General features: G+C 40.8%; 2 protein-coding genes across 2 annotated transcripts; both read right to left on the bottom strand.

Annotated features, from left to right (window-relative positions):
* Positions 1-6609: 6609 nt before the first annotated feature.
* Positions 6610-7245, bottom strand: LOC110944867. Its single transcript, XM_022186513.1, has one exon. The coding sequence runs from the start codon at positions 7243-7245 to the stop codon at positions 6610-6612; it is 636 nt and encodes a 211-aa protein (XP_022042205.1).
* A 558-nt stretch (positions 7246-7803) lies between these two features.
* LOC110944868 lies at positions 7804-11070 on the bottom strand. The gene is made up of 2 exons (XM_022186514.1): positions 9246-11070; positions 7804-8978 (listed from the first exon to the last, which is right to left on the bottom strand). Exons 1-2 carry the CDS (start codon positions 11068-11070, stop codon positions 7804-7806), a joined length of 3000 nt encoding a protein of 999 aa, XP_022042206.1.
* Between the last annotated feature and the right edge of the window lie 295 nt (positions 11071-11365).

Raw genomic sequence — 11365 nt, 5'->3', positions numbered from 1 at the left:
TATCACTGAACTTCCCCCTCAAAAAAAGCAAATTCAGTCCTATCTGTTCACTAAAAAACTTAACTATGCTGAAAATCTGACATTTTGCTCCACAAAAGTCAGTCTTTCATCAAATGCGGATTTTTCTTGTTGGCCCATTAATAGTCACTATACCAAATGAAAAACAGTATGCATAGGTATTAATGACTACCACACTATCTTCAAAACTGTGTGATCTCATCATCATATCAATTCTCTAAATCCTCCAAACGGTGTCCCCGTTTGTCATTAAAATCTCGAAAAAAATTTCAATTACCAATTTTTTCTGGACACTCGTCTCGTCACCATGATCACCAAATTTTAGACACTTTCACGCGGATGAGAACCTTTCGTACGGATGTATCTACATTCTTGCAAATGAAGTACTTTCGTGCAAATGTAGTTCCTCCGTTCAAACACTGCTGATTCAATTTTTCGATCCAAAATCTGTATTTCTTTGAATTTCATGATGATTCTTTCATATACTATGTGAGTTCAGGAGCGGATCGTAATCGATCACTAGCTCTTCGGTGAATTCGGTTTATCATGCGGAATCCGTTAAACCAAACCGTAATAGTGTACACGAATGTAAATAAATGTCGTTTTATTACGAATTAACAACAATCGGATAGAGTATCGACTCAATTTATACACAAAACACTGAAGATTGGATCGACGTGATGTATGAGAGTGTTCTTGAACGAGAGAGTTTTGGTCGATGAAGAACTATGCAATTGAAGAACTTAACTTGAAGGTATGTTGAACCTGTAGAACTTTTTTGAACGAATGGATTGACTCTCTAGTTATAGGAGAGTCCTTTCGTCCATATAAGATGAAATCCTCTCGTGCGAATTGATGATTTGTGACAACTCAAATTTCTAAGATCCTATTCGCATTTATTGCACGTTCATGTATTGTTTAGTTGTTTAATTGCACAAGTAATTGGCTATAGAACTGTAACGTTTTGATGCAATGAAGTGTATTGTGTGATTACGCATGGTTATGTGTTAATTGTGAAAGACTTGTCAATTATGTGAACTTGGTGGTGGAATTGTGAAATTGTTATGAGATGGTGTACTTGTGTAAAATATAGTAATGCAGGGTGTATAGAGTAATTAGTGAAAATTAAACCATACTTAACCCTAATCTCTTTCACTAATCATTCACTAATCATTCACAAGGAATCAAAACACGTACTCTCACCTCCTCTAATCCTCTCTACAACCATCTTCTCATCATCCTTGATTTCACAAGTCTTTTGCATCAAAGTTTGATCCTTCAATCCATTTAGAATCAATCAAGGTAATTGTTTAATCATTGTTTATTGATTGTTTGATGGTCATCTATTCTTGATTCTTGTAGTATGTGTAAACCCTAGTTCTTCTTATGCTATTCTTGGTTTAATTGATTCTGATTATTGAAATATGATGATGATTAGTTGTGTAATGGGTTGATTATTGTCAAGATACAGGATATGCTAGAATTGTGATTGATAATTGGATTGCAATGGTTGCTAGTGTTTGTAATTAGGGTTTTCTGTTCACATGAAAAATAAGAACGTAACTGATTTGATTCTTTTGACTCTGTGCAATGATTGAAATTTACGCATGGTTGATTTGTCTGAGTTTTGTGAATGATGCTAGTCAGAGTTTCGTGACCCTTAGGTAGTTGTCTGAGTTTTATTAGACGAAAGGATCTGAGTTTCTTAATCATGAATATGGTCCGAACTCTTATTATATCATCCCAGTCCGAAGTTTTATATAAAACATAAAAAGGTCCGAGATTATAAGGGCTCCATGAGTCCGAGTTTCAGTTGAATTAAAATTGGTCCGAGTATATTCATGTCTGCTGGTCCGAACTTTTCTTCATGAAAGCATGGTCCAAGTTTGTTTGAAGGACATAGTGTCCGAGTTTCAAACAAAGCTAAGGAGGTCCGAGTTTCATGACTTGTATATTGGTCCGAATTTTATGTAAAATACACCCTAGTCCGACTTTGTTAAGGAATGGTGGAGGGGTCCGAGTTTTGAACCCCTACCCCACTTGTCCGAGTTTCTCTCCATCTGGATGTGTCCGAGTTCTGATATGATTACTTGGTCCGAAGTTATGTATGGATATAACATGCCGTCCGAGTTGTATAAGTGTGAAAGGGTCTGAGTTTTGTGAGCCCATCTATGGTCCGACCTTTTTAACATGTGACCCTATGTCCGAGCTTTACTTGCCTTGAGATGTCCGAGCTTTACTTGCCTTGTGATGTCCGAGTTTTGGGACATGATTCCTTACCCGACCTTTAAACAGGGGAAGCCCCCCCCCCCACACTTGTCTGTCTTGGTGTGATGATTAACAGAAACTGAATATATGTTATTACATGATTTAACCTGTTAAGTGTTAATTGTATTATATTCATCAGATTGGTAAATCATGCAACTGTTGTTCAGCCTGATGACCCATAAGGTGTGTGATTGATTAACTACGCTAGAATTGACCAAGGACTCGGCCATATGATGCATAATTGGTTAAACGTGAATTATAACTGTTATGTGTTGCATGATGACGATTGCTTAAAGACACTTTGTTGCATATGTTGCATGCGAAATCCTAGAGAACTTAACTGATTGTATACACATGCGTACTATAGGACGGGATTGAGTATTCGTGAGCACATAGTTTAACATACCGAGCAAACCAAGGTGAGTTCACACAGCCAAGGCATGGGGTTCCCAGGGTGGGAATGGGATTGGATTACTTTATTGTACATACTCAGTTGATAGAACCTAACGATAAGAATACGACTAGACTAGTAACACTTATTGAACTGATCTTCGCACACCTGCCAAGGGTTGGCCGCGATATTATGACTGACTTCGCACACCTGCCTTTGGAAGGCCGCGAACTGGGATTTACTAAGCTTCGCACACCTGCCTGGTAGGCCGCGATACAGATAAACCTAGTCTAGAATACTCGGGATGAACATCCCCTAATATCTTCGCATACCTGCCTGGGAGGCCGCGATGGAAACTAATACGATACATGACATAACGAACGAACATACTACTACGCACACTATACTAATACTGAACTGTAAACTGTGAACTCGCTCAACTAGTTTGTTGATCCTCTGTTACATGCCTTGCAGGTCGTTAGATATTTGGAGCTTGCACAAGGAGGAGCAGGTCGTTGTGGAGCATGGATCATGAATGCTTAATTAAACACTTATGATTTTCATACATTACTATTTATGTTGGGTTTATTTACATGCTTCCGCTACTTAAACAATGTTTGGTTTTGAACATCAATCATGTCTTGTTGAATTACATTATCTACTTTTATTATTAAATGATGTGTTCGATATGATTGGTGGCTTGATCCTGGTCAGTCACGCTCCCAAGCGGTGGTACTCCGCGTGTGGATTTTGGGGTGTGCAGATTGGTATCAGAGCCATTGGTTATAGAGAACTTGGTTTTAATATGGGGAAAACGTTTTTATTAAAACCAGACTATAACCAGAACAGTGCTCTCAACGATCCACAACGACGCTTCACTCCACGTGCAAGACTCGACATCCTAGGTAATAAGGTTTATGTTTATTGCCTACATGCTAGAATTGCATAGAACTTTGCTCGTAGTATGCTTACATTACTCTGCTCACTACTTGTTATTGCTTGAGAACACTTACGTGCTTACACTCTTCTGTCATCGCACTATTCGCGAACCTTTCTCACTTATGCTGCCTTTGATGTGAAGATCAATGGCCGGACGAATCAACATGACTCAAGCCCAGCTAGAGGCTCTCGTTCAAGCTCAAGTTGCTGCGGCACTTGCAGCTGCTCAAGCAGGTAGTATACCCTGCAGTATAGACACACACTAGGATCTTTAGATCCTACATTAACTCTCGTATTTAACTTTGTCCTATTCGTACACAATAGGTCAACACGCGCAGCAGCCTGTCTGCACATTCAAGAACTTCATGGACTGTCGTCCAAGCTCATTCAGTGGCACCGAGGGGGCAGTGGGACTCCTCCATTGGTTTGAGAAGTTGGAATCTGTGTTTGAAATGTGTGAATGCCCTGAGGCTCGCAGGGTTAAGTACGCCACTGGCACTTTGGAAGGAATCGCGTTGACTTGGTGGAACGCGCAAGTACAGATCCTAGGGTTGGCAGCTGCTAACGCCACCCCTTGGAATGATTTCAAGGAATTGATCAAAAGGGAGTACTGCACTCGTGAAGACATTCACAAGCTGGAAGATGAACTGTATCACTTGAAAATGACTGGGTCAGAAATCGAGGCTTATACCAAGAGGTCGAACGAGTTGGCTGTGCTATGCCCAACTATGGTGGACCCTCCATACAAGCGCATTGAGTTGTATCTCAAGGGGTTAGCGCCAGAGATCCAGAGCCATGTGACATCGGCTAATCTTGATAAAATCCAGGCCATTCAGCGCCTTGCTCATCGTATTACAGATCAGGCAGTGGATCAGAACAGGCTGCCAAAACGTGTCAAGGCTACCACTGCTGCTGTCACTACTTCTGCTACTCCCAGTGACAACAAGAGAAAATGGGAGGGGGATTCCAGCAAGGGATCAGTTTCTGTTCAGTCTCAGCAGCGCAAGACAAATGACTACCAGAATTCCAGTCAGCAATCATCTGGCAGTCAGGGGCAGGGTGGATATCGGGGAATTCACCCACTGTGTAATAAGTGCAACAGACACCACAGCGGAAGATGTCGCAGGGAACGTTGTCAAAGATGCCTCAAGATGGGTCATGAGGCAAAGGATTGTAGAAGCTCACGGCCAGCAAATCAGAACCAGCAACTCCCACCGCCAGCTCCACAGAACCAGCACCAGCAGCCACAGCGTGGAAACCGGGGATGTTTCCAGTGTGGGTGTTAGACCCGAAAATTTAATTCTTATAAAACCATTTTCGATGAAAATTAAATACTTGAAACAACAAGTTAAATTCATATTTTTGACAAAAATCGGGCATGACCCATTCGTACGATGAGCATGCCCCTGTTTCATACAACCTTCATACAAATATTCCATGACCTTTACGACTAGACACAACGAAAATCCAAGAAAAACATAAACTTTTGACCAATATATCTACTAACTAGTTTTGACAAACTTTCACAATTATTGACCCAAAACATTTAAAGCATCTAGCGGAAGCGCTTGATATGTTAAGTAGTGATCACGTGCTCGCTTCAATTCGCCATATCGTCTACGAAGAGGATTTACCTACATTAACAAGAAATTTCAAAGGTTAGTTATCACGCTCGCTAAATCATAATTCTTTCATTTTAATTCCGTCCGTATATGAACTTTTAAACATTTCACGTATTCGACTACCCAAAAACTTGGGTATAGCATCAACACTCTCAATGAGAGTTAAGCATACGCGTTCGACCCGTTTGATTGGGTTATTTGCTTACAACATAAATTCTTCTTTCCATCCGTAAAACGGATTAAGCATCTAGCATTCGTTATAGCATTCAAACCACCCGTTCGAAACGAATGGTTTCATATCATTACTCGACCTAGTTACTCGAACCGGTCAATTTGCTTATCATAGCTTAACCTTCGTTAGCATAGCCAAATCCGCAAGGGATTTGCTATTTATTTACTAATCAACGTATTCATTATAGCAAGAAATAACCATTATAACACAATTTGCTCGACACAGTTACAAATCAAAAATTAAGTAAAGTTTTGTACGTCACGAAACATACCTCGATCTTGCGCTCCTTCCTTTTTATTGGTGCTTGTACCTTCTTCCTTTACGCCTACATTAGAACATTTATTCTTTCATTTAGTCTTTCAATTTATTTTACCACTTTCATATACATTTTATCTTTTAGGCATTTCATCGAACACTTGATAGGCATCACAATTAAGATACAAGGTACAAGTCTATTAAGCATATACTTACTAGTTCATCATAACACAAAAATCACCTTCCTTTGAATTAACATAGATTTTTCATCCTAAATCAACTTATCTAACATTCAAACATCACAACAATTTCATATATCAACTAACACATAATCATAATCATTATGAGCTTCCTACTAGTAACATAATCTTTACAAAGTGGGTTTTCACTACACTTTTCATGCAACCTAAAATCAAGCATAATTCTTGCTCTAGAAGGTAATTTACAACTCAGATTTCCCTATTATAATTCAAGAAATCGAATTTGGGATTAATCCCTTCATCCTACAATTCAAGATTTTCAGAAATTGAACTTACCACTTGAGAGATTAGGGTTAGCTAATCAAAATTTAGGGATCATGCACCAATTTGACTTATGAATTTGGATTGAATCACTTGATTTCTTGAACTAGGGTTTCCCCCTTTCTTTGCCTTGTTCGATCGCAGACTCCCACACACGTACTGTGTGTGGGTTTTTCCCAATTGTTATTTTTATTAAATAAATTTTTAGATAGTTACAATCTTGGTCCCTCTATTTTCATCATTATTAAATTTAGGCATCATTTCTTTACTATTATATTTAACTTATGTTTATTCAATATTTTTGGGGTGTTACAAGTCTACCCCCCTTAAAAGAGGTTTCGTCCCCGAAACCTGAACACATAACTATTTAAACATTGACATACCGAAAAGGTGAGGGTAGTGTCTACGCATTTCGTCTTCTAATTCCCACGTAAGCTCCGACCCTTTTCGGTGAAGCCATTGGACAAATACTTGTTTAACGGCTTTGTTGCGGAGTTTCTTCACCTTGACGTCTTTAATAGCTATTGGTTTTTCGACATAATTTAACCCTTCGTCCAACTCGATATCATCGAGTGGTACTAACGCGGTTTCATCCGCAAGACACTTTCTCAGTTGCGACACATGGAAGGTATTGTGAATTCCGTCTAGAGCAGGCGGTAATTCTAATCGATATGCAACTCTTCCAACACGAGCCAAGATTTTAAACGGTCCAATATAACGAGGACCTAACTTACCGCGTTTGCGAAAACGGATTATACCCTTCCATGGGGACACTTTCAGCAGAACCAAATCCCCGACTTGAAATTCAATGGGACGTCTTCTTTTGTCTGAATAAGCCTTTTGTCGATCCTGTGCTGCTTTCAGTCGAGCTCTAACCAACTTAATCTTTTCATTCGTTACTGCTATTAAATCACTTGGCGCAAGCTCTCTTTGCCCTACTTCTCCCCAGCATACAGGAGTTCTACATTTCCTCCCGTACAGTAATTCATACGGAGCCATTTGGATACCACTATGGTAACTATTATTATAGGAAAATTCCACTAGTGGTAAATGGTCATCCCAACTTCCCCCAAAATCTAGGGCACACGCCCTCAGCATATCAACAAGTGTTTGAATGGTTCTTTCTGACTGGCCGTCAGTTTGAGGGTGGTAGGCGGTACTTATGTGTAATTTCGTACCCACACTCTCGTGAAACTTTTGCCAGTAACGAGAAGTAAATCTAGTGTCCCAATCCGAGACAATTGACACGGGCACGCCGTGTCGAGATATAATCTCGTTCATGTAAATCTCCGCCATTTTCTCGGAAGAGTAGGCTTCTTTAATAGGTAGAAAATGGGCGCTTTTCGTAAGTCGGTCCACGATTACCCATATCGCATCATGCCCCTTTTTCGTTCTAGGAAGCTTGGTTACCAAATCCATCGTTAATTCCTCCCACTTCCATTGCGGTATCTTCAAGGGTTGTAATTCCCCGTATGGCTTTTGATGTTCGGTTTTCACTTGGGAACATGTTAAGCATTTCGCGACATATTTGACTATGTCGCGTTTCATGCCCGGCCATCAATAATTGGCCTTCAAGTCCCGATACATCTTTGTAGCCCCAGGGTGGACCGAATATCGTGACTTATGTGCCTCGTCGAGTAGAGCAGTCTTGACTTCACAGAATCGGGGTATCCAAATTCGGCCGAATCGCGTTTTGAGTCCAGTCGAATTTTCTTCTAATTTATCGGTTACACCTTTTAGTCTTTCCTTCTTTAAGTCTTCCGCTCCAAGCGACTTTATTTGAGATTCACGTACCAATTCAAGTAATCGTGGCGTAACAATCATCTTCATGGACTTTACACGAAGAGGAGACGGATACTCTCTTCGGCTTAACGCATCGGCTACCACGTTTGCTTTTCCCGGGTGATAAAGAATATCACAATCATAATCCTTGATAAGTTCTAGCCATCTCCGTTGCCTCATATTTAAATCTTTCTGCTCGAAAAGATACTTGAGGCTTTTATGATCAGAGTAAATAGTGCATCTCGTGCCGTACAAATAATGTCTCCAAATCTTCAAGGCGAACACTACCGCTGCCAATTCTAGATCGTGAGTCGGGTAGTTTACTTCATGCGGCTTCAGTTGTCTTGAAGCATAAGCGATGACTCTTCCCCTTTGCATCAAGACACAGCCTAATCCCTGGTGTGAAGCGTCTGAATAGACCACCAAGTCTTCAGTTCCATCCGGTAATGTCAGAACCGGAGGACGGGATAGTTTCTCCTTTAACATTTGAAAAGCCTCCTCCTGATCTTTACCCCACACAAACTTCTCTTTCTTTCTTGTCAGTTTTGTTAAGGGTAGGGCTATCTTCGAAAAATCCTGTATAAACCTTCTATAGTACCCGGCAAGGCCCAGAAAACTTCTTATCTCTGTTGGGTTCTTCGGAGAGACCCACTTCATTACAGCATCAATCTTTGAAGGATCAACTAAAACACCTTCCGCATTGATCACGTGACCCAGGAATTGCACCTCTCTGAGCCAAAAGGCACATTTTGAAAATTTTGCGTAAAGTTTCTCCTTGCGGAGAATTTCGAGTACTTCACGCAAGTGCCTTGCATGTTCAGCTTTGCTTCGCGAATAGACTAAGATATCATCTATGAACACGATTACCGATTTGTCTAACATGGGTCGGCACACCCGGTTCATAAGATCCATAAACGCAGCCGGCGCGTTCGTCAATCCAAAAGACATGACTAAAAATTCATAGTGACCGTAACGGGTTCTAAACGCAGTCTTTGGAATATCCTCTTCCCGTACTCTGACTTGATGGTACCCCGAACGCAGGTCTATCTTGGAGAACCAACTCGCCCCTTGTAATTGATCAAAAAGGTCGTCAATTCTAGGTAAAGGGTAGTGGTTCTTTATGATCAGCTTGTTTAATTCCCTATAGTCGATGCACATTCGCATCGACCCGTCCTTCTTTTTAACAAATAGAACGGGTGCTCCCCAAGGCGACACACTTGGGCGTATGAAGCCCTTATCTAGAAGATCTTGTAATTGTGTCATTAACTCCCGCATCTCGGTGGGAGCAAGTCTATAGGGAGCCTTCGCAACTGGCTTTGCACCCGGGTTTAATTCGATGCGAAATTCTATTTCTCTTTCGGGAGGGAGTCCCGGCAATTCTTCCGGGAACACATCCGGAAATTCATTCACTACCTCAACGTCCTCAAGCTTCGGGAGAATTTGCTGAGCGTCTACCACATAAGCCAGGTATGCTCTATCTCCATTACGTATGTATTTAAAGGCTTGGATAAGGTTACACAATTTGGTTTCTACGTTTCTTTCCCCTTGAATACTCAATTGCCTTCCACTTGGGGCTTGAATAGACATTATCTTATTTTCACAATTTATTTCTACCCGGTGACGTGCCAACCAATCCATTCCCACTATCATTTTAAATTCTCCTAGAACCATAGGTATGAGATCAATTTCGAATTCCTCATCTTCCATTATGAATTTACATTTCCTACATATCTCATGTAGCATATAGATCTTACTATCAGCTGTTTCTACTTCTAGAGGCATTGACATTCGTTCGATCTTAAAGGACGGATGTTGTATAATTTCATTCGAAATAAATGACATGGTAGCTCCAGTATCGAATAGAACATAGACCGGTATGGAGTTTAGTAAAAAGATACCTGAAATCACATTTGGGTGAGACTTGGCTTCTTCGGATGTAATTTGGAACACCCTCCCTTTCGCTCTAGAACCCTCTTGCTTCTTATCTTCTTTCTTTGACTCTTGCTGAAGTTTTGGGCATTCCGATTTAACATGCCCTTTTTCAAAACAATGAAAGCAAGTCTTCGGGTTGTTTGGACACTGATAAGACGAGTGCCCTTCCTTACCACATTTGTAACACCCTTTCTTGCCTAACAAGCATTCCCCCGTATGAAGCTTTCCACAAGTCTTGCACGGCGTGATACCACTCTTCGACTTATCTTTTCTTCCTTGCTCTTGATACTTCCCCTTTTTGGCCGGGGTCGAACTTCCACCTTTTTCATTTGGCCTCTTTTCTCCACGTTCTTCTTGCCTCTTGATTTCGATTTCTCTATCCCGCGCTAGATTGATTAGCTCATCAAGAGTCTCACACTTCGAGGGAGTGATGAACTCCCTAAATTCTGCCTTTAATACCCCATAAAAGCGATTAATCTTCATCCTTTCAGTTTGCACAAACTCTCCACAAAACTTCATCTTATCCAAGAAAATGTTCGATATCTCGTTTATCGTTTCGTTTCTCTGTCGGAGGCGTAAGAAATCCTCTTGAATCTTATCAATGGCTGACTGAGGGCAGTGATATTTCATAAAAGGATCCTTAAACTCTTGCCAGGTCATTGTTTGGAGCCTTTCTTCGCCTATCTCTTTACTGTGTGCATCCCACCAATCTTTTGCCTGAAAAGTGAGTTGGCCGGTAGCGAACATCACCTTATCTTCGTTATCACAACGACTTCGAATAAACACCGCTTGTATATTTGAAATCCATCTTTGGCATGCAATCGGGTCAATTTTACCATCATACGTTGCGGGTTGGCATGCCATGAAGTCTTTATACGTGCACCTTCGTTCCTTGCCTTTGTTTCTAGATCCCTCTAATAGTTCTTTCAGTTCTTCAATCTTGCTAGTCATCATAGCATCTACGACTCCCAAAACCCGGCTTTCCACCTCTTGAGCTAATCGCGGAAGATGGGCTTGCATAACCCCTTCCGCCACCTCCGTAACCCTACTGTTAAATGCTTCTTGCCGAGTTGCGTCATCCTCCTCATTGACATTACTCGCATCAGCCATCTACACAACATCATGCTTCTCGTTTAATACAAATTAAAAACTTTCCGCATATCATTATTCATTAATCATCATTCACTTAATCCAATTCATGTCATTTGCTTCGTTTCTTTTGATTCTTACGAATCCATTCTCGTTATAATCGCTAATTGTGATTTCATACACTTGTTAAGCCTTATATGGACACTACGTAGCCATGAAATAAGCTTTCGGACAAACCGGTAGCACAAAGCATGAAAAACAAAACATTTTCAGCGTTTTGGCATTACGCAAGCCGTCGGCGACGGCTATGTGCCCG

The sequence above is a fragment of the Helianthus annuus genome, chromosome 6 (assembly GCF_002127325.2).
Source record: "Helianthus annuus cultivar XRQ/B chromosome 6, HanXRQr2.0-SUNRISE, whole genome shotgun sequence".
NCBI classification, from domain to species: Eukaryota; Viridiplantae; Streptophyta; class Magnoliopsida; order Asterales; family Asteraceae; genus Helianthus; species Helianthus annuus.
Note: the sequence above shows the minus strand (reverse complement) of the source record. Positions and strands in the feature narration are given on the sequence as shown.

Coding starts and splice junctions, on each gene's coding strand:
- LOC110944867 (XM_022186513.1), bottom strand. CDS start 7,245: ATGGCTCCGTATGAATTACTGTACGGGAGGAAATGTAGAACTCCTGTA.
- LOC110944868 (XM_022186514.1), bottom strand. CDS start 11,070: ATGGCTGATGCGAGTAATGTCAATGAGGAGGATGACGCAACTCGGCAA. Junction 8,979..9,245: donor TAAGGGCTTCATACGCCCAA/GTGTGTCGCCTT, acceptor ATGAATTTTTAG/TCATGTCTTTTGGATTGACG.